Below are 23,621 nucleotides of genomic sequence, written 5' to 3' on the forward strand. Positions count from 1 at the left end.
ACATGGAAGGTAATTGTCCTGTTCTACTTGGCACTGATGGGGAATCAGCTGGAGTATTGTATCCAGTTTTGGGCACCACACTTTAAGAAAGGTGTGGGCAAAATAGAGAGAGTCCACAGGAGTACAACAAAAATGATCAAAGTTTTAGAAAACTTGACCTATGAGAAATGGTTAAAAAAAATGGACGTTTAGTTTACAGAAAAGATGACAGAGAGAGGCCTAATAACAGTCTTCAAATATGTTATGAGCTGTTTATAAGGAGGAACATAAAAACATAAGAATGACCATACTGGGTCAGACCAAAGGTTCATCCAGGACTGTGATGAATTATTCTCTATGTCCACTGAAAGTAGGAACAGACGTAATGGGTTTCATCTGCAGCAAGGGAGATTTAGGAGAGATATTAGGAAAAACTAGCTATAAGGATAGTTGAGCACTGGAATAGGTTACCAGGGGAGGTTTTTAAGAAGAGGTTAGACAAACACCTATCTGGGATGGTCTAGGTATACTTAGGCCTGCCTCAGTGCAAGGGGATGAATTAAATGACCTCAGAAGGCCTCTTCCAGACCTTCATTTCTGTGATGTATGATTTCCATACATAACAAAGAAGTTGAATCGTACTTGAAGTGCAAAAATACATCTCTACTTTAACTATGAAGCTGCAAGCGGTGCCTCCATATTACAGTTTGTCATAGACTTTTGGGGACCTGATTCTCTGTTGTCCTGCACCTTGTGTTAGTTGTTCACTTTCCATCGTGTAAATGCAAAATTGGTGTAAAATTATATCAAATCAGAATGGTAGGGCTTGATTCTCATTTACGCTAAAGCCACTTTACACCCCTTTGGCAAAGTAAATGAGACTTAAAATGAGTGTAAATGTACACTGCCAGTGCAGTATCAGTAGCCTTGATGTAAATGAGTATCACACCCATAGTTTTAAACCTACTTTGCATTCACTTTGCACAGGTGTATACAACTATACAGGATGCAGGGCAATGGAGAATCAGGCATTGGGTATTTAAATTTGTTTTGACCTTTAACACTGCCTTTGTGCAGTCCACAAGCTAAATGAATGCTTAGGAGAATGTACTGAGACTATATATACAATTATCTCCTAAAGGTTAATGTACTTAGGCTGTTTTCATGTAACATAGTAAATATAGATGTAAATAACCCATTATAATTTTGTGACTATTAGTCTTTATTAGGTAAATGTATGTATAACAAAGTAAGCAAACATTCTTAACACAACCAGAAATGGAATTTTCAACAAACACAAAGGATTTTCATACCATGAGAGTTAATGGATCTAGCCATATATCACATGCACCTAATGTACTTATTCCAAAAGAATAAGATTAATATGATTGTGTGGTATGATTTTTTTTAATTTTAAGGCATGCCAAAATATTACCAAAATACTGTGTTAAAATAATATGGTTTTAGATTATGAAAACTCTTCTTAGTACAACACTGCACTAAATACACAGACAAAAGCTAAAGTTATCAGATTAATTAAAATCCATATTTTGTCAGTGTTTGATGCACAAAAATAAAAATCATGAAGATCTTATTGTTCAAGTATCAACATATTTTCCCATTTTAAAAAGGCAGTTTACATAGACTAGGAATGAGTACAAGGATATTTAAATACAGAGGTCAGATTTTTAAACGCATTAATCTATTGTACTGGTATTGGCAATCACTATCCTATAAAAGACATTCTAAGAAATATTGCTAGGATTCAGAATTTATACTCAGGCTAATCCCACCTGTTTGCAGTATATAAGTGGCGCCTTATATCTGTTGCAAATCACCAGTTAAGATGCTTACCCTTTCATCAATGTGGGGGAAGAGCTGGAACATGCAGAAAAACCATGTATTCAGACATCATTATTAGGTTAGCCCATTTGGAACTGCTAGTAAGTTTTAAAATAAAAAGTTAATGGCAACACAGGATTTCAGGTAATGTAAACTTGACGAACAGAGGGCAAATGTTAATGTTCATGAAGACTGTGGAATAACAAAAATGGCCAGAGCCAGGCTTAGTGTGGCCAGGTCTACTGAACCAGCTAAAGTTTCAATTTATCAGCTACATACTGTACTAGTGTAGCTACTTGTTTGCCATAGCACAATGTCCTTTCTGAAATACTGGATGGATCCTCAAGGCATAACTTCCAGAAAAACTGGGAGGAAAATGGTAGCACTCCACTGGTAAGTAAACTTGAGGGTATTAAAATGTACATCCTATTAAGAGCTCTATGAGATACATGCTTCCCCAGCTGGTGGTGCTGTTTGAGCATTCCAAACATCTCTGGCAATATGCCCAAGTCCTGAAATCTAGTACCCTGCTATACCAAGTTTCATAGATTGGAAGGCCAGAAAGGACCATTATGATCATTTAGTCCAGGGGATCTCAATCTTTTTCTCTCTGAGGCTTCCCCCAACATGCTATAAAAACTCCACAGCCCACCTGTGCCACAACAGCTCTTTTTCTGCATATAAAAGCCAGGGCTGGCATTAGGGGGTATCAAAAAGGGCAATTGCCTGAGGCCCCACACCACAGGGGACCCCATGAAGCTAAGTTCAGGCTTTGGCTTCAGTCCCGGGTGGCAGGTCTTAGGGCCCCGGGCTTCAGCCCTGCACAGCGCAGCTTCGGCTTTCTGTCATGGGCCCCAATGAGTCTAATGCCGGCCCTGCTTGGCAGGTGCCCTGAAACCTGCTTGTGGCCCCACAGGGGGCCCTGGACTGGACCCCTGGTTGAAAACTGCTTATCTAGTCTGACCTCCTACATAACACAGGCCAAAGAACCTCTGCCTTGAGCTGCTCTTAAGCTAAGAAATCCTACCATTGCTTCTTAAAGCAGGTAAATACGTACTAGAAAACTGTACTAAAGTCACCAACATCATCGTAAAAAGGTTCAAGAGGGTGGGGCAACCACCTGAATCCCTAAATACCTTTTTTCCACATTTTTTCTATTTGAAAAAGTTTTTCTAGTTCAGTATAAGCCTATTCCTCTAAGTCCCCTCTCACCTAAAACTGAGCCAACTCAGTTATTCACAGCCAGTTTCTATGGAGGACTGAATAAATGAATGAATCGAGGACTACGAATTTAGGATTGTATAGTTCCTGACATACTGAACAAAATCTATCTATACACCAAATTTGGGTCAAACTGCCCAAACCACTTTCTAAATAATTTCTTTAAAACCTTTTCTCCCCCTTTTTTCCACCAGTCCCCCCCACCACCAATAGAATCAATGTAATGGTCCATTAGGTGCAACCCAAGTGACAATGTACCTTCAGAGAAATAACATCTATGTCATTTACCCAATGTGTTCAGCACTTCTGATACATGAATACTAACATAATGCATCAGGATAAGCCTTCCTGATCCTACCTTGTTGAAATGTTATGCCACAGACCAGGAAAAAAAAGAAAACAGCTTGAAAAAAAAGCTGCCTAAAAGTGCACTTTTTTTTTTTTTTTTACTTTGTTTCAAAAAGAAGAAACCCAGCAAAGGTGGAGTAACGCTGGTGATCTCCATGGAGGGCTCCATTCCCCATTCGCAGCCAAACTTCATCTCCCTTGGCAAGTTTTAGCACTGCACTGTTTCCTGATGTGTCAGCTTTTCCTTTTGATTCATAGCTAGGAATGAATGTTTTACAAAGAGTTACGCTTTTCTTTGGTCAACAGTGATCAAGTAAGTCTCCTAAAAGAAAATGTTGAGCCTAGAAAACACATTGTTTTGCTCAGGCACCGGCAAAGCAAGCACGTGCATTCCGCCCATCCCTTTTTTTTCGGGGCAGTTGTGCTCTCGGAGCTGCGCCACTTAGACGGGGCGAGGGCGCCGCGCCCCTGGCCGCAGCGGGAAGGGGAAGCCCTAGCCCCGGGATGCTGAGCTGCCAGGGCCCAGCCACTACCTGGGGAGGAGAGGGCGCGTCCTGCCGGGGAGCCGGGGCTGCGCCACCTCCTCTGAGCACTGGCTGCTGCAGTGCCTTATGCCACCCCTTATCTCGGGGCTTCTCTGCGCGGCTGGGGAGGGGAGGGGGTAAAGCCCCTGCAGGCGCTGGGAGAAGGTGACATCACTCCCTCCACTTCCAGCGCCGCCTGCAAGCCCCAGCCCCACCTGAGCTTGGGGTGGCAAAAAAAACCCAGAGCCGGCCCTGGTTGTGCGCAGTATATTATGTTTTAAATGGTAAAATCAAGGCAGAGTTGACAAGCAGGTGTTGAGTCAGACAGAAGAAGTTTATTCAGTTGTCTCGCAGTTGGCTGTATAAATTAAGCACTGTAAGCCAACACCGTGAAAGTCAAATCTACACATGGAGTAAACAGGGGAAAGGGACGGTACTGGCGGTTGTCTCCTCTCTGGGGTGGGGGTGGGGGACGGTAACAGGGGAATGAACCTTGAAGAATATAAATAGAATGCAGTGTGACATTTTGGCACCTATTCACTAAGGAAGGCCTGGGAAGAGAAGGGGAGGTTCATGAGTGCTTGGATCCTGGTTTGACTGAGAACCAGCTAGTTCTGCAAAAGACTGAATCCTTGGAGGGAAATTACTTCATTTATCAGGAAAGGTAGCCATTGGTAAGTGGAGACCCAGGTTTACATTTTATGTTTTTGTTTTATAGGTAACCATCTCTGTTTGCATTATCATCACTCACGCTCTCTTAAATCTTAGCCTTTGATAATAAATTTATGACAATAAACAATTTATTGCTTTCACTATAAGTATGTCTCAGTGCTCTTATGTTATACTGGAGCAGATCCTCAGCTGAATTAAACAAACTGGTGGGTGCACTGTTCCTTTGGGGACAGCTTACCTGGTTATTTCTGTGAGTGTCCTGTGGTTACAGGGGTGGACACTACAAGGGAAAGAGGGCTCAAGGATTGGGGTGCACTTATTGTTAACCTGCAAGACAACATAAGGGCTGGCAGAGCCCCGAGGAGATTGTATGGGTGGCTAACAATCTGGCAGTGTCTGGGAGCTGACATTCAGTTCAGCACAAGGAAATCTTCCTTTTGCTGGAGGTAGAGGGGTAATAAGGTGACTCACAACCCTGGGTGCCCCAGGGAAGCATCACAGAAGGATCCACACATTTCTCACATTCTGGCTATCTACACATTCTGAACCATATGATGAACAAGTGTCTGGGCTCAAAGTCAGTCCTTTTGGATACAGCCAAGGGCTTTCGATTCCTGATCGCATGAGTAAAATAAAGACTTCGAAATCTGCTTAGCTGAGATAAATTCTCTGTCACACATTGCAGGGCACAGTTAATAGCACCCTGGTCACTGAGGTTGGTGCAGCCCTGGGCAGAGTGCAGGCTTAACTGAAGTCAATTAATCAGTTTCTGTTGAGGATTACTGACCCTTGGGTGGCAGTTGTTGGCTTAAAGAGGCAATCGACTCTGTACTTGGGAGGATATAAGGAGGAGGAACAGGCAGCAGAGGGAAGCTCAGAGGGTGAGCCTGGGCTGAGGAGAGAAGGCTGCATGGAAGTCTCCTCCTGCTATAAGCCTGCAATATGCTCTGTTATACTTTGCAAGGGAATACTGAATACACAGGTGCTGAAAGGGTAATGAGCTCATGTGTGTTTGTGGTTAAGAGACCAGAAAGAGGCCATGCAATGTAGTTGCATGGTAGTGCAACCAGGTAGTGACCAAGCCACCCTGTGACACAATGACATTATGTACAGCATTTAGCCTTCTTACTATTTCATAGCACTGGAGCTGAAACGTCATCTCTCTTTAGTATAACTTGCTTTATTGTAACATTCAGTAAGGCTGTCGTTTAGATGGTATGTACTGTACATGCATCAGAATCAACCTGAGATGAATATTGTTATTTTAAGCTATCACCATATGTTACCATTAGATCACAACCCCAGATCAAAACTGACCATTTGGAGAATCTGTCTATGTACAATGTATAAATGCTGGCTGATGTCATGATGTGGAATTCACCATTTGCGGACAGGGACTGTAGCAGTCTCTGCCAGACCAGGGATAATAGTCAGACATTAAATCTTCGTGGTTGCCTATTAAGGTAGAAATGCCTTGAACAAAGGGCTTGGCTGAAGCAGAAAAGTACCCACCAGCAGAATAAAGAAACCAGGTGTTTGTAGGGTGACATATAAACATGAGGACTCAGAGAGACACAATAGAAAGCTTTGACAGGAGAGAGGGGCATGCTTTTGTAGCAGAGGTGTGCTGTTTAAATAAGGGTCCAGCCAAAGTGAGAGAAAACTAGCTGACCCATAAAGGGGGAAAGGATTCTGAAGAGAATCCATGAGCTTTTGAAGAAGGATCCTGGTACACCAAAGGACTCTGCTAAGGCCAAAGAATTCTCCACAATTGGTGAGGCCCTTGAGGCAGGGAGATGGCTTCCCCCATCCTCCATACTGCTAAGTAAAGAGTACTGGTGTTTAGAATCCGGTGTAAAGTCTGTCTGTGTGTCTGTTTGCTTTCGCTATCATGTGCCCCTAAAGAGTTAAATTGTAAACCCAGAGCACCCACATGGCTGCCCTTCTGAAAGAGGGTGTGCTACAGGAAGCCTGAGGAGTCAGCACTGGTCCCAAGGGTTAGGCAGTTGGACTTTGGATACTCAGCTTTCAGAGGGACAACAAGGAGTCTGGTGGCACCTTAAAGACTAACAGATTTATTTGGGCATGAGCTTTCGTGGGCTAGAACCCACTTCATCGGATGCTTTCAGAGGGGGTGCTAAACAGAGGAACTGCACCCCAAGAATTAGCCTAGACTCCCACAGGAAGGGGCACTGCCTGGACTCTGTTCAGACTCAAGAGGCTTAAAGTACCAGGAGCCCAGTGAGGTGGACTCCAAACAACAGCCTGGGGAGTGTCCAGCCAAAGAGGAACTCTACCAGGGCTCTGTGTATGTGACAAAATCACTAGCTCCTTCCCCAATGGTGGGGAAATTCTAACTAAGACTGAATTTTAGTCTCAGGCACATCTCTAGTAACGACACACAACTATGAATCTAGGAAGGCAAACGTTCCACAGGCTATTTCTTTCTGATGTGTTTCATACTACCACGTTCCCTCCAAAATGTGTAGTAAGAACCGACATCCATGCAAATCTGTCTAGCATGGTGAAGAGCACACCTCTCAACTTACCTATATAAGCTGAAAACTGTATTGCCATTGTGCATGAGGTACACATACACTTCCTCCACATCTTCATGTTTCATCATGCTGAAGGTGAAGAAATACACCCCTAAAAAAGATATCATGTGCACCATGCATGTGTGTTTTACATAGTAGGTTGTAGGGTACATTCCACAGATGTGTTTGTTGGTTAGAAAAGGGAGGAGATTTTGCCAAACCCAGGGCTCAGTGAAGTCACTGGGAGTTTTCCCTTTGACTTCAGCCAGACCTAGATTTGATTCAGTCATCTGATTCTCCACTGAGCACAGGGGATCACTGAAGTCAAGTTCCAATTAAATAAATTTACTTAAAAATGGCAGAGCCTTCCCTCCCAGACTGAGAAGGAAATTACTAAAACATCCAGTCCAATGACCTCCCCCTTTCCCTTCCCTACTTCCTTGCTCCTATCAACTCATTGCTTTCCCCTCTTAACTCAGTCTCCACAACATACTTTTTTAAAATATAGACAAACATGACACATGGCACTAATCACCCTGATCACTTTGGTTGTACATTGTGTCCCTTTAGTTCACCCTTTGTCTTTTTTAGATTTTAGCTCTTCAGGGCAAGGATTGTATCTTTTTCTGTGTTTGAAAGTACCTAGCTATATTGTGGATGCTATTTTGATATAAATAACAAACAATAATAAACGACATGGTCTGGAAAATAAAGTACGCTATGCGGCACTTTAGAGGCTATGGTCCCAATCCTGCAATGAGCTCTGTTTGGGCAGACCTCTCAGCTTGGGCAGAGATTGCTGCAGAATCCTGGGTGTGACATGGAAAAGTTAGCCTTGATTTCTGTGTGCCAGTGTGGGTGGTAGATTCCATGTGTATACTGTCCTGCAGAGTTAATTTTGTTTTCACTCAGCAATCTGAAGGAAGTGGCAAAATGACCCAAAGTAATTTCAAATTCCTCATCATACCTTCATCAGAAATAATTCCTGAATCACTATCATCAGTTAATAATCATTCCCATATTCTTGTGATTTGCACATGTGATCTCCTTCCACTTTTGAGGGAGACAGGTATCTACAGGAACCCACTATGACTGACATCACAGTATGGTTGTAGAAAAGAAGTTAAAGATTAAGGACCTGATCCTGCAAACACTTAAGTAGGTGCATAACTTTACTCACATGACTAGCTCCATTAACCTCTAAGGGACACTGTTATGAGTAAAGTTACACATGTGCATAAGTGTCTATAGGATCAGAGCCAAAACAGGTCCAGAGGGCCTCATTTTCATGTACACTACTGCCACTTTTTGCAGCTCTGGCAGTGTAAAGGAGTTTTACAGTGAGTGGGAATGTGATTTGCACCCACTTTCAAGTATAGTTAAAACAGTACAACTTGTGTGTGTAGACCAGGCCACAGTGCAAATGAGAACCAGGCACAGAGAGCAAATTACGTGCTTATTCTTAAAAATTGTCCCTCCAGGTCAGGGATGAGGCACCTTGCCAGGACAGCGTGCTAAAATTTGCACTGCCACCTCTATGCTCTACTTGTTCTGTAGATAAAAGGAAGTCTAAGGCTATAAATCTTTCCCCATGTATAAACCCCAAAGTCATGTTTTAAAAACTCACCTCAAAGATTTGAATAACAATGAAGTCAGATAACAGTTGCTCTTATTTGAAAAATTACTACTTAAAGTTCCCTCAACTTTGTCTTGAATTCCTAACTTCCCCAAACAGAGGCAAAGCCAAGAGCACTAGGAGCTAAATTCTAGTCCTAGTGAAGTCAATAGCTAAACTTCCCTTAATTTTAATGGGACCAGATTTTTCTTTTAATCAACATCTGACACTTTTTCTGACCGAAATTTACACTACTTTGCTTTATAAATACTCACCATTCACTGGGGCACCAAATCTACCAGTCATAACATCAAAGAAGTTTCCAACATTGGTTTCAACACTACTGAAGATTATCCCACTGTTCTGATTGCTGAAATGGGTTGCCATAGAAGCCATGAATGCAATCTATAAAAATATACATCTGATTTAACCAGTGGTTAATGAGCAGGAAAAGGACAAATATAAAAACACAACCTACAGGCTTTTTCCTGACATGTGCAGTACATTTATTTTCCTTACAGAGATGTTCTTTTAGGGTCTGATCCAACTGCCGTTAAACCCCAGTAACAAAACTCCTATTGAATCAAATTGCAGGAGGACTAGGCTCCTTAACTTCAATGGAACTATTCATGTGTGTGTATATAAAGTTAAGCATATCATATGGGTAAATGTTTGCAGGTTAGGGTCTTAGTTTTCAATTGCACTTTTACTTTAAAAGCTTAAAGCGATATGATAGAAAAGTTATAATGTAATGTATGGTATTTTAGCATAAACTTGATAACATTGGCTTGACTAGGTTCCTCAAATCCATTTAATTCAGTTACTGCTTTTAACTCAGTGTTAGCCATAAATAAGGCTCAGTAAACCCCATACATGTTATTGTATCTTTCCAGCTACCAATCAGAAATGGCTTAAGCAATTCTGAGGCCGTATGATTAGGGTCCCTCTAGCTGCACTGTCCAAGGTTCAACATTCTTCATCCTCTACCACCTGCTCCAACTTCCTTTGCCATGCTAGCTCAGACTGCTTGGATGGACATAATGGGATGAAACTCAGAAAAGGGAAAATTTAGATTGTCAAGAAGTTTTTCACAAAGGTCAGTCAGATATATTAGGCTGTGGAAGAATGTTCTAAGGGAAGTGGTGGATGTCCCCTCATTTGGGACACTTCAAACTACACTGGACAAGATACTAGAAAATGACCCATAGAAAACCATTTTGCCTAAGCAGCGAAATGGGCCATCTCTTAGTTTCTATGATCTTAAGGCAGCTTGGTACATTGGACAGGGCATAGGACTGAGGGTTAGGAGACCTGGGTTCTAGAAGGCCACAAACTTGCTAAGCAAAACACTTAACTTCTGTGAAGTGCTTTGAGACATGTAGATAAGTGCTAAGTATTTATTATTAGCATTAAGTCTCACGGGAAAGGCTGTTTTCATGAGATCTTGGCCGAACTAGAACCAGAAAAAAGACCTCTTCACAATCAAAGAATCAAAACCACAGGAGTAGGTTCAGATCCAGTGACTGAAATCCTAAGCCCCCACCAGAAATTCAAAGAGGTTCAGTTTGGGCTGATTTCCCTTTTCCAGCATGAATTTGATAGATGGGAAAGCTGGTAAAACTGGACTCAGTTAAGTTAATGTGTTGATGTGAAGTCGTTACAGAATGATATTTTACGCAATGGATTAATTTTTGTCAAAATGCCATTTGAAATTCTAATCTGTCCTTCTGGAGCTAACCAGAAAAGCAAAAAATAATGCCTTTCATCCACCTTGTCTCATTTCAACATAGCAAATCAGAAATGGATTCATTCTCTTTTAAAATAGTCCTGGTTTTAAAAGCATTATACATGGGAACACTTTTCCCTTCTCTACATACCCCTCAAACATTCCAAAGCATAATCTAGTTTTAGAAACTATCAACTATATTGGGCTGATACTTTTTAAGCAAAACTATTTGTTACAAGCAATGGGGAAATTTGACGTAAAAACTGATGGCATGATATTCAGTTATTCAGCAACGTTTTCAATTACCACCAGAACATATACATTGGTAACAGTTCTGATAGCTAAGTTCAAAGTTAGAAAAATACCCAGATGGAAAATAATTGTAACAAGGATGTTTTTGAAATCATTCTACCATAAAATTCTTCCCAGCTAATGATCTTTAAAAGCATTCTCCAGCTATTTTGCTGTATTAGAAATGCCACTTAGTTCTGGAAACTTTTTAAGCTGCATTTTATTCAGTACAAGAACTCTATATTGATGCAACATTATGACTGAGAATTTAATTACAGGAAATTCAAAGTTATTGCCCCCACACTGCGCATATGTAGCAATTTGTACTGGTGTATTTGCTGTTAATTTTCATGTCTTTTATGTATATGCAAAAACATAACTGAGTTATGGTTGTTATGGAACCATAACTTTGAATTAAAGATGGGCCCAAATTACAAAGTTGGGGTCTGTAAACTCATCAAACTACTCCCCCCCAAAGTTCAGGAATGTTTGCATCTAGGGTTCCTTTTGTATATTCTACTTAATCCCTTCAGTGGTGCACAGGTCTTGTGCTGGCCATGCTGCAGGAAACAGTTTGGTGATACTGGATCATAAAGATGAGGGATGCTCTTAAGGCACGAAGGACCAGATTTTTAAAGGAATTTAGGCATTGCTCCTCTGAGAACTGCAAGGCCGAGGTGATTTAGACAGCTATGTCCAATTTTCAAAAGTGACTTAAGTATTTTCGCCCCCAAGGCCCATTGACTTTCAACAAGACTTAGGGCTTGTTTAGATGGTCAGCTAGTGTGCAGCAAGCTGAGGTGTAAATCTACAGTGACTAGTGTGCCATCCACTATGTGTGTGGACTCTGCTACTGCACACTAAAAGTTTCCTAGTGCACTTTGATCTACTCCAGGAGTAGGTCAGTGTGCACTAGAGAACTTTTAGTGTGCAGCAGCAGAGTCCACACAGTCAGTGCATGGCATGGTGGTGCACTGTAGATTTACACTCCAACTTGCCACATGCCACTTCTCCATATACACAAGCCCTCGGGCTCCTAAGGCACTTCTGAAAATGAACTTAGTCATCTAAGTCACTTAGGACCAAATTTTAGGACTATTTAGGTGCCTAAAGATGCAGATAGGTGCTTAGTGGGATTTTCAAAAGTGACTAGAGGCTTTTGATAATCCTATTAGGGGCATAACTGCATCTTTAGACATTTAAATACCTTTAAATATCTGTCCCTTATGCCTTGAAACACTGACTGGAGTAGCCACCTAAATAACTGTAAAAGTCTGGACCCTGGTGCCTCTTGATGTTGTTTTTTTAACATGAACCAGAAAGTGCACCAATATGTATTTGATGCATGTTAACAAAAATGTGATTGTGTCATTTACTGTTCTTTCATCATGTGCACATTACCTGAAACCTGGCAATAAAGAGGTATTCCAGTTGGAGGGGTTTATCCTCTGTCCAAAACATATTTCTCTGTTTGCTTTTTACAATAAAGATAGATCATGACCTGGCAACACTTTTTCAGGATGACTCTGTAGGACATGTTTCTTAATAATGACAAATAGTGTGTATATCACACCATGCTTCCTGTTGTTCAGTTACGTGTGGGCTTGATCTATAATTGTATTGTGGTAATTGGGTGCTGTCTTTGAGAGGGGAAAGAAAACTACACTGTAAAACACATGCTAAAGACTTTGTACCTGAAGCTCCGGAGGAATCCCAGGGTAACCCTTCTCTCCTTTTGGTCCATGATGGCCACGATCTCCCCTTGGTCCCAGGTCCCCTTTGTCTCCTTTGTCACCTTTGGCTCCTTCATTGCCAGGTGCTCCATTATTTCCATTGTTTCCATGATTTCCTTTAAATAATCAAAGCTTTCTGGTCAGTTCAAATAATCTCTCTCTCTCTCTCAAATCATATCTGTGACAAGATGCTTCCCTTCCCACCCCAGCTCTATAACAAAACTTCTTTTCAGTATAAGACCCATGTTTAGATACCAAGGAATAAAAAATGGCTATGGGGCTAACCTGGTGGACTTAAGAGATTTTAGGATTTTGGCGGAGGACTTTTAAAAAGGAAGTGCAAATACCTTTAAGGAATAAGGATCATGTGACTTAAGTGCTGGTGTATAAAATGCAGACTTCTCAGGTCATTGCTTGATTTTGGTGCTAGCTCTTAATAGTAAGGGACCTGGGGACTGCTAGGGAACAGAGTGTTGCAGGGCTGTCAAAAGTAAAGGTGGTTTGGTAGTTGAGTACACTGAGCAGTTTGGATTTGTTTTGATTTTCCCTTTGAACTGTTCGAATGGCTGTGTTTTTCCTCAAAGTAACCCCGAAAAGCAGCTTAATAGCCTTCAAATGCATCGACACAATCAGAAGTGATTTGGGCAAAGAATTAGGCGGTCTTTGGGGAATTTTTCACAGGCCAGCTAATGCAGCCAATTCTGTCTGTTTCAGTCTATGGGTGACTAGTTAGGTTTGAAAAAGCTGCTTACGTTACTTTAGATAAGTGTAGGAAAAGGCAAAGGATCCGTGATGAAACTCTGCTGATTCAATTTCATAATGATAACAGTCCCCCTTACACAGTAACTGCTATTTGTAATAATACCCTACACTTCCCAATATTTACTGGAGAAATTGCTGGTATACTGAGCAACCAAACCATCTATGGCAACTGACAAGAAAGCAAGACAAAAACACCATATCTGTGGATAAACGCTTTTCACAAAGCAATCACTCTATATCTGACATCTCCGTCCTCATCCTAAAAGGAAACCTGCTGTCACAATTGGGACATGGGCAATCTAACCTAATGGTCAGAGGAGGAGTCAGACGGATCAGAGACCAGGAGGTCAGAGTCCAAGACAGGCCAGAGAGCAAAACCGACAGCCAGGAGGCAGGCAGAGTCAGGTTACCAGGAGGTCAGCAGCAGGCACTGGGAGCAGGTTTGCTGGGGAAGCAGTCCTAGGCAGGGGAAACCCAGATCCATGGAGAACTTCCTGTTCCTATTATTGGTTTAAATGGAAGGTGTGGGGAGGGAAACCAATCAAGACCCCCATGTGTTCCACTAATCAGATCCCAGGACTGGAGTCCTCTGTCAGAGTTCAGCTTCTATTCTGGCACCTGTTAGCACATCACTGGCTGGCAGGTTGGAACTTACTAGCTTCTGAGAACCTTGTAGACCAGCATTCATGACCCCTGCACAGCACCTTCAAATGATGAGCCTGGGAGCTTAAATTCATAATTGTGCTAGCTCCTAAAAATCATGGACTGAATTTATGGCTTATTACTATAATCTATAACTCATTCACCTCTCCCCCCCAGCTTTTTCCCCCCTCTTCTTCCTCCCCCTCCCCCCCCACCTTGAATGGTCCCTTGGAATATGTGTTAACTACTTAGGCTAAACATCTGTTCCACCTTGTATTTAGCTGTGACACTCTGAGTTCCTTTCCCAGACCTGAAGAAGAGCTCTGTGTGGCTCTAAGGCTTGTCTCTCACCAACATAAGTTGCTCCCATAAAAGATATTACCTCAGTCATCTCGTCTCTCTTATATCCTGGGATGAACATGGCTACAACACTGCATATAGCATTACCCTTTAATGTCAGTAAGATACTTATATGGACCCTACTGCTGTAGTACAGAGGTCCCCAAACAGTGGGACGCACCTCCCTAGGGGGGAGAGGAGGAATGTCCGGGGTGTGCGGTAGAGCCCACACCAGCCCCCACGGGGGCGGGGAGGGAGTGTCACCCAGCCCCTCCCCGCCCCCAGCTCTGCTCTGGCCCCACCCCCAGCCACATCTCTGGCTCCCAGCCCTGGCCCTGGCCCTGTCCCCAGCCTCAGTGCAGCTCTGCTCCTGGCCCCGCACCAGCCCCCAGTCTCAGCCACTGGCTGCAGCTCTGTTCTCAGCCCGGGACTGAGGCTGGGAGTGAGTCTGGGAGCAGAGCTGCACAAGGCCACAGGTCCAGCTGCTGGATCCCACTGCAGCCTGGCTGCAGCTCCGCTCCCGCCCTCGCTCCCAGCCTTGGCCCCTGGCCACAGCCCCGCTCCTGGCCCCAGACCCACCCACAGCTACAGCCCCAGCCTCAGCCCCCTTAACCGTGTCTGTGTCTTCCCAGGCCCCTCCACCCACTCCCCCTAGCCGTGGCCATGCTCCCCACCCTGGCTCAAAAGTTTGGGGACCGCTGCTGTAGTATCTGAGTGAATCACAGTCTTTAGTATAATTATCCTCACAACACCTCTGTGAGGCAGGGAAATATTATTATCCTCATTCTACATATGGAGAACTAAAACACAGAATAGCTAAGTGATGTGCCCAAGGTCACAAAGGAAGTCTGATGGAATAGAGACTGGAATGCTCTCCCAAGTCCCACTATAACACCCAAACAACTGGACTGTCCCTTTCCAGTTAATTTAATTAATTTATGCATCTTATAATCAAATCTCTGTGGTTGTAGTTCTGTGATTACAGTGGATAAGGCTGCGTGAAACACCAGCACAGATACAGTGACTCCAGTTAGGATTGCATAGGATGTGTTGTAAGTCAACACTGAGTCTGACCCCATAGGGTCTTCTCTTAGTCATATAGGTCCAACCCCCACAGGAGCCAAATGGTCAGATTCTGTGCTAATATCATGCAACCACACTGATCTAGCTGGTGTGATTGTCTGCAAATCAGCACTGAATTTGGCCAAGCTATAATTTCACATTAGACAAGGACAGAAATAGGTCCATATTGCAAAATATAATCCTGTGTATTTGCAGTATACTGACTGGCACAGTTAACTGGGGGTGGGGGAGAGGGATGTAATGCAAAACATTGTACCATTTTCTAAGCTGCCAAATCTTTATGACTTTACTTTCCCTAAATATAAAGTTATGTTTCTGTATGACAAGCCTCACCATGACAGTTCCCCTATGTCTGTAGAGTTATATAGTATTTATGTAGAGTAAAGGGTTGATGGCTGATTCACATAATAAATCTTATTTACAACAGGCCAATGCCAAAAAATTTCAAAGTAACGTTATTTTTTACATTTTTGCCAGCCAAAGCTGCTTAAACAAACACACACCTCACCATTACTGGAAACTGCTACCACCAGAATATCAACAGCCCATTTAAAGAAATATTTAATAGAGATACCAGAACCAGAGTTACTGTCAGCAACGTGTAGAAAGAGACAGAAAGAATGAAAGTAGTGAATGAGTAATTAAAAAGAAAAAAGCCAGGTTGCTGAGGCAAGCTACCCAGACTGTGACACACTCCTTTATGTCCCACAACTGTGTTATAAATCATCTTAATGAAGATAATTGCTCAAGCAAATCTAAATCCACTGTCTAATCACCGTTTCCCCTTCCATATAGCTCCCTCTCTTTTCATACCCACACACATACAAACACTGCACCAAATTCTGCTCATTACTAGAGTGCTGGGTTTTCTATGCACAAGCGAAATCATACTCTGGCTGTCAAACTGGATTTTATTTTTCATTAAGACAGACAAGAAAGAAAAAACAAAAGTGAGTTTTCCATGGGAGAGTACAGTGCAAGTGTGTCTCCTCTGTAAATTTAGCACATCTGAGGAAGAAATTTACAAATCATCATTTGCAAAACAAAGAAAACAAAAGCAATATCCACCGCAGGGCACATCCCCTTAATTTCAGTGGAAGTGTCACTCATATAACAAAGAGCAGAATTTGGCCTACGAGCTATAAGAAACACAACACTTTAATTAATGATAGATCCATTAGAGATTAATTTTATTAGCAATTGGTTTTGATTAGATTGGAACCTAAAACCTGACTCCAAATCCCCACGCAAGTTATGGGAAAGTTTGGATCTGGATCCAAATCCATATCCAAGCTCAGCTGCTTGCTTGGGCCAATCTCTGATTTTCACAGCTCGCAATCTGCAGTTAGACTGATCAGAAGTCCATCAGAGTGACATTTTTACCTGGCATTCCAGCAGGCCCTGGAGGTCCTGGTGGCCCTTGATAGCCTCGGAATCCAAATTCTCCACGGCAGCAGCTACTGCAGTCTGGCTGTTGAGGTCCACTTTGAGGGGGCTGAGTGCAAAAACATAGGTTTTAAATAAACCATTCATAGAGTGTATTTGCTATGCATACATCTGCATCTCGGTAGCAGGGTCTCCACTATAGCCCCCTGCTTGTACATGCTTACAAGCTTTCTGAACTTTTCTCCTTTGAGACTGAAATCTTCCGTGTCTGGCCTCTCCCTAAAGAGGTTGGTTTTGAAATTTTTTCAGTTGTTCTTGAGTTACAACATCATTTTATATCAGTTTCCCCATCTGAAAAATCATTCTTAAATAAATAAGATCAAGTAATTTAAAAATGGTAGAACTTTTAAACTTGGTCTCCAATCATGTATTTTGCTGTATGCAGGCAAACTACAATGTGGACATGAATTCTCATAGACTTCAGTGGCCCTTGGGGCGGGAATGCTAGCCTGTATGTGAAGAACTGCAGAATTGGGGCCTTAGGCTTCAATGTGGAGAACTTACTCTACTAAATCTGAAGCAATAGGAGGCTGGATTTTCAAAACTATGTGCGCGAAAGTCCACATGTGCAAACTCGAATTCCTGCATGAAAAGTGTGCAGGAAAAGGATGTACCTGGCTAAATAAGGAGTTGCAACTATGTGAGTCAGGCATGTGCAAGAGTACTCAGGCCCATCTGAAAATCTAAACCTCAGATGGAAAGATAACATTTGGGGCATTTTGTTATACTCTGTGTGTGTGTGTCATGATGGAAATCTTATACAATATGTCATTCATATGAGGAGTGCAACGATGTATCAGTGAAAATATACTTAGCACGAGTTATATACAGCAACATTTATTGTATAAGAAAGTTTGATAACACCATATATTTTTATAGTGCTTTTCATCCCAAAGGAATTCCAATTTATTTTATGCATACACAAGTGGCTTCACATTCACAGACTGGTAGATTTCATAACTGCAAAGGGTTCTCATATCGATATTCATATTGATTCAGTAAAATTACAAGGATTGTGATTAATTAGTTGAAGTTGAGCTCCTCCTTTTTCTTTCTGGAAAATAAGCCCCAAACCCACAATCTCCACTTGAAAGAATAGCAGCCCCGGAAAAAAGAAGCCCAAATACACTAATGATTGGTGGACTTGGCAACCCGCTCATGTCAGGTTCTTCAATAAGTGACTTTGGTGTGTTATGTGAATTTCAACCACCTGCAGAAAAAGCTGGCAATTCACATGGTCATTTGACACTGATATTCCAAATAGCGCAAAACTCATTTGTAATCTAAACACACAAATGCTCTGCTAGCCTATCAGAATTATTTTTAAAATAGCGTCAAACAGATTAATCCTATGTTGGAAAAATAATGAATGTGCAATGAGGTAACGCAAAGAAATTCCATCCTGTTACTAAAGTGACAAATGACACAAATCTGGTTCAGTTCACTTATGTCACCAGAATCCTTAGTTTTTCCCATATGGCTGGTTGGTTATTAATTCTCTTCTTGTCAATATTTAGATGGGAGATCATAAAGAATTTAAAAAAGGTACTTCAGTAAGTGATTCTTTGATAGGTGGAACTCTTCTCTCTGACCCAGTTCAGAACCAACCCTTAGCATTGAGCCAGGGGGCAGGCAAGATGCTGTCTGATACATGAATCTGAAGACCTTCTGACCACTAGAGATCATTAAGGATTCCATGGCCCTTTTTATAAGACTAGTTGTGTTAGAGCCAGGATCTGAAATTCAGGTTGAATCAGTGAAGTCTGTTTACCTAAATTCTCTCCAGTTTCTGCTGGAGATGGTATTTTTCACTTCCTGTCAACAACAGTTACGTGTAAGTGTGCAGTGTTGAACCTCTGCTATGTCCACGCAAGAGGTGGCTGCATTTCAGTACTGCGAAAGGTGGTTTCTCTATAGATAAATATAACTTCCTGAGCCATTTGGAATTATGGCTGTATGTTTTCCTGGTTCTATTCCACAAACCCACTGCTGACTCATTTGCTAACTCATATCATTTTAATCAATAGGATTAAAATATGCAAACTACCTGAGAAGGACAAGGCAAGGTAGAGAAGAGGATAAAGGGAGCAAGATTAGAGAAAAAAAGGGCCTGGTGTGACTAACTTCTGTCACATTTTCAGCACTCCATGAGTGCCTCATGTCTTAGGACAGAAGTAGAGAGAAGAAGCTGAGGGGAAAGGAATGGAGAGAGAGATGTGGTGTACTGAAAACTGTTAAAACTGCAAGTTGTTGCTTTAAATTTGAGCTGGGGGTTGTGGGCAGGGGGTGTTGACTCTGCTTGCAGGCTAGGGACTCTGTAGGGAAGTGTGTGACCTGGGCCTAGCTTTAAGAGGGATAGTAGATTGCTGATATCCTCATGCAATATAATTATTCTCTCTCAGAGAATTTAACAGGACATTACATTTAAAATGGGCCAAACTCTGCTATGCTGACTTAAAAGTTGTCCTGTTGACTTCTGTGGAGTACTTGGGCAAGTTCTGACATAAGATTTGTCCTGTTAGATTTAAACATCTTTTGACATAGGAGTGAAAAATCTGTTTGTATTCAATGCCCCAAAATAAAGAATTTTCAGGTTAGGTTGTCTTAATCTGAAGAAACCCAGAGCTCCGGGCAAATGAACACGTTTTAAAGTAAAAATCTGGAGATTTGAGACTTAAATGTGAATAATGAATAATGTAAAGCTACTTTCTCTAACCCTTAAAATGGGACCTGAAGATTCATTGAGACCCACTTGTCAAAAATCTTTATAAATTCTATTGCATGGCAAACCTGTGGAATTTTTTCCTAAAATTGAATTCAGTGGCTTGTGAAAATCACCTGTCACACAGATTTCCTAGGACAGATAGGAGGTTAGAATTAAGATATTTGCTAGATGTCTGAACATTATACTCTTGAATTTTCTTAGATTAACAGCTAGGAAATCTATCAGTTTAGGAGGCAGCTAAATAGTCAATAAAATTCCTCTAATTTGAACCTGTGGACCAATTATAACTAGAGACACAGACATTTTTCCATTTCCTGCTGGCTTTTGTTAAGGTTTTATTTTACTCTATCCAAAACAAGAAGTTAAATAAATACCTGCCACCATGGGTCCTGTTCTGAATAAGAAGGGGGCAAACTGGTGTACGTGGGTGGGGCAGGGACAACATTCAGCTGGCTCCCTCTTGTAGCTAGAGGTGTTGCCACAGCACCCTCCATCTGTCCCCTCTCTTAAGGGTGCCTTGGGAGTCCCATATAGTCTTTTTCAGGATAATCATCAGCTCTGAAAATGGGTCAGCAGCCCAAAGTAATTCAAGATAGTCCTCAGTGTTCCAAACACAACATCCATCATAGCAACCCCATAGCTTGTACCCAAATCCAATGCTCCTGCCAATTGTGGAGCTTTTATTCTTCACAGCAGAAGCTTAGCCTTCTGGGTCTGCTTGCCTTCCTTTGTCAGCACACGTCCTGTTCTGAGAGGGAAGGCGGCATATATATGCCTCTCCTTCTGAGAGCTCCTCCTGATTGGCCAGGAGGAAGGGGAGCCCTGCCCCACCCCGATGCAGCAGGGCTCCTGATGCCAAGCCCTTAAAGTAAGTGTCTTGGGATCTTTCCAATCCACTGCTAATTCCCCAGGATCACCTCCTCTCCTCCGATTTTGGCCGGTTCCTGAGCCTGTGCTCACACCCCCATCACTAGGATGGGATCTTCTGCCCCCCGTTAGGCTTAAAGGGCCAGCACACCTCATTATAAAAGGGCATGGAAGTCCTTCCTGCTCCTTCTAGATTCACTTCATCTGGCAAAATAAAATAAATAAATAAACCACCAAAAACACTAGCAAAAAGCCAGTAAGTTGAGGAGCATTCCAAGTATATCAAGCAGAAGCAGCAACAGAAAGAAGATTATATCTATATCTGTTCCATACATATTGTCAGCTACAGGGCTTGAGGAAATCATGCTACACCGCTCGTATGTTATCAGCCGTGTAGAAAATTTGGCATAGGGAGGGGCTTGCTTATTCTCTTTGGCCCCTCTTTGTCACCTCACAAGCTCCTTAGACATCTGGGGGATGAATTCTTCGGGCACTGTCATTGCATGAAACAGCTGGAGACATAGGGGGCATTCTAGGGGCAAAATATCCACAAGGCATATGCAGCTACAGGGATTCTCAGCTGCTGCAGGTGGCAAAGCTGCTTAAAGGAAAACAGCTGCTGGCTGTTCTGCTTTCCATTGAGGGTCATACAAATCCTTGGAGCAGCCCAAAATTGTGCGGACCCAAAAGTAGCTTGTTCCTCTCCACCTGAGAATGCATAGTCTCTAGTGATGGAAAAGACATGTTAAATCAGCCATTCCATGCTGGATTTCCCCTATTGTACAGTTGCTCGTCTTTCATCTAGTTTTAAGTGAGCCAAGAATTGGGATTGCATCATTGCCCATGGGAGATTATTTTCCAGACACAGGAATGGTGGACATGAACGACCTGCAGTCAAGTCAACTGTGTGCCAATTGGCTGAGTCCCTCTTGCTCAATAAGTAGTTCCATTACTGTAAATGTAAAGATCATCTTAATACGTGGTGCCAAATTCTATCCTTGGACATACATGCATCCCCTAATGACTTCAATGGTACTATATGTCAGAGGGCTGAATTTGGCCTTTTTTGTTAATTATAACAAATTTGTATTAAATTATATATTACTAAAAATAAATTAAAAGTCAATTCGTAAAGCACAGGCCACTAGCTCTTGAGCTAAAGGAGAATCTTCTTTAATTATTAACAACATAGGGTCTATGGTATACAGTTACACAGTATTCCATCCAACAGCAAGAAGTGGAACACACAAACACTAGCTGGATCATTATACTATACCCCCATTGATTATACTGTTTACGTACACAAGTTCAATTTAGTGTAAATTAAATTTTCCTGATTTTGCTGGGAGAACAGGAGTTCTGTAACAAAGAAAGTTTATATGCTGTGCTGTACAACTATTTAACTGTAGGAAATGTTGTTGCTGTATTTTGAACTTATTGTCATGTTTTGCCATATCTCGATCTGTTTCCATTCCTGAAGCCCATCACAATTACCTAAAATCAAAACTCATTTCTATTTGTCATGAAACAATTATTATCCATCCCACATCTGCCTCCTTCTGCTTTTGGGAATTCAGGATCCAGGGTTGAGACTGAAAAAAATTATATAATACCATCAACTGAAATGTAAAGACTCAATCATTTGCATTCAGTAGGGGAAATAAAACTCTCATTTTGTTACTGACTATAAAACATAGTAGACAACAAAACCTCCAGCCCAGAGCAGATGTAAAACTTTCCATTTTGTTTACTGCTCAATAAAACTTCATCTTATCCCCTTCAGCATTTTTCCTTTTTTAAAAAAAAAAATCTGGATCGCAGTTTTTACATATGACCAGGTGAGGTAATTTTCCCTTTGCTGAGAGCTAATGTCTAGAATATATAAAATGCTATGTAAAATGCATACGAGATTCCTAACAAAAAAGCAAACTCTACAGGAAATTTAAGAAGCATTAATTCCAGTTCTTTTTTCCCCACTAAAATAAAAAGGGCAGCAAATACACACACAGCATGTTATATCATACCTACTTGTGTCTCAAATGCAGTATTACTGCCAGGATTTAAAAACAAAACAAAACGCAACTTAGAGGCTATCCATTGCAAATATTCCTACTGCTTTAAATTATTTTCTCAAGCTCAAAAGGATACATTTTTTCTATATATACATTTCAAGTAAACTGGGATTTTTTCTCCCAGTTGAACAGTATCCTTCAGAATATCATCTCTTTACCAATTTCATAATTTTTCTTCACATGCAAACAATGTCATAAATAGATTACAAAATCTTAGTCTGCTAGAAAAAAAATATTCTGCAATAATTGAGAAACTGTATCTCACCATATCTGATTGCATAGAATCAAAGTTTCAGAACAGTGGGCTGCTGGCTGTGTTCTCACTGCCCTCAACCCACTGCTGGCTTTACCAGTTCATTAAAAGATTCTGTGAAGCAACCCAGTAGCATACAGACCAATAAGCAGCATTAATAAACCTCTTTACTTAAATGTATCAGTCATAATCTTAGAAAAAATCTGATTTCAAAGTTATTCTTAGAAGATTAATTCAGAGTACCTGGACTCTGTCTGAGGTAGTCTGTGCTACATCATCTACCTCTGGTCTCTGGGCTTTTTGGTCTGTAGAAGTGCTATTAACATCAATAGTCGACTCTATAAGTTGACTCCGCTGTCCCAAAATTTCCCTGCTGCTGGAACCTTTATGGCCAGTCTGGTGGTGACTTTGCAATATTTTGGCCACCGCTTTATTAGATCTTCTGCTCACCTCCATGTATTCATCTTGACACATGCAAAATGGAATTAAAAACAAAGCCAGCAGATGCCAGGTGATGAAATCCTTCACTGCCATGTTACTCAAAATAACAACTTCTCAAGAGTCCAGAAAATGTCTTTTAGAAGGAGAAGCCCGTTGACTGCATCAGTAGGTATGTGGTCCTTTCCACTATTTCCACTGTTAGGCTTGGCACTTAGACCAGTACCAAGTTTTATACGTTTGTGCGCAATAAATAAAACCATGAAAATGCCAAAGTGACAGGATCCTTCATCCAAAAATCAGTCATGCCTCCTTAAACAAACCAAGCATTATTCACCACAATGAAAATTGATTTGTATGCTGGAAATGGCCACCACATGTAATGGACTCCTGTGGTTTCTATTTGGGGGCATTTAAAAATGTGACACTTTTGGGGGTGGGGATGGGCATGTTTTCATTTAAGTGTGAAGAAATGTGATGGAAAGGGAGAACATGTGGCTAATGGT

At 41.6% G+C, this 23,621-nt stretch overlaps 1 protein-coding gene across 2 annotated transcripts; it reads right to left on the minus strand.

Annotated features, from left to right (window-relative positions):
* Positions 1 to 1,169: 1,169 nt before the first annotated feature.
* On the minus strand, positions 1,170 to 23,333 carry C1QTNF3 (C1q and TNF related 3). 2 transcript variants are annotated; one of them, XM_037902627.2, is made up of 6 exons: positions 22,921 to 23,333; positions 16,698 to 16,809; positions 12,450 to 12,604; positions 9,014 to 9,143; positions 7,136 to 7,235; positions 1,170 to 3,648 (listed from the first exon to the last, which is right to left on the minus strand). In XM_037902627.2, the coding sequence occupies exons 1-6, from the start codon at positions 23,209 to 23,211 to the stop codon at positions 3,489 to 3,491; spliced, it is 948 nt and encodes a 315-aa protein (XP_037758555.1). In that variant the 5' UTR covers positions 23,212 to 23,333; the 3' UTR covers positions 1,170 to 3,488. The 2 variants fall into 2 exon arrangements, with proteins under 2 accessions (XP_037758555.1, XP_037758556.1); XM_037902628.2 differs by having other exon boundaries at positions 1,173 to 3,648; positions 23,128 to 23,333.
* Positions 23,334 to 23,621: the final 288 nt, after the last annotated feature.

The sequence above is a fragment of the Chelonia mydas genome, chromosome 5 (assembly GCF_015237465.2).
Source record: "Chelonia mydas isolate rCheMyd1 chromosome 5, rCheMyd1.pri.v2, whole genome shotgun sequence".
In the NCBI taxonomy this organism is placed as follows: Eukaryota; Metazoa; Chordata; order Testudines; family Cheloniidae; genus Chelonia; species Chelonia mydas.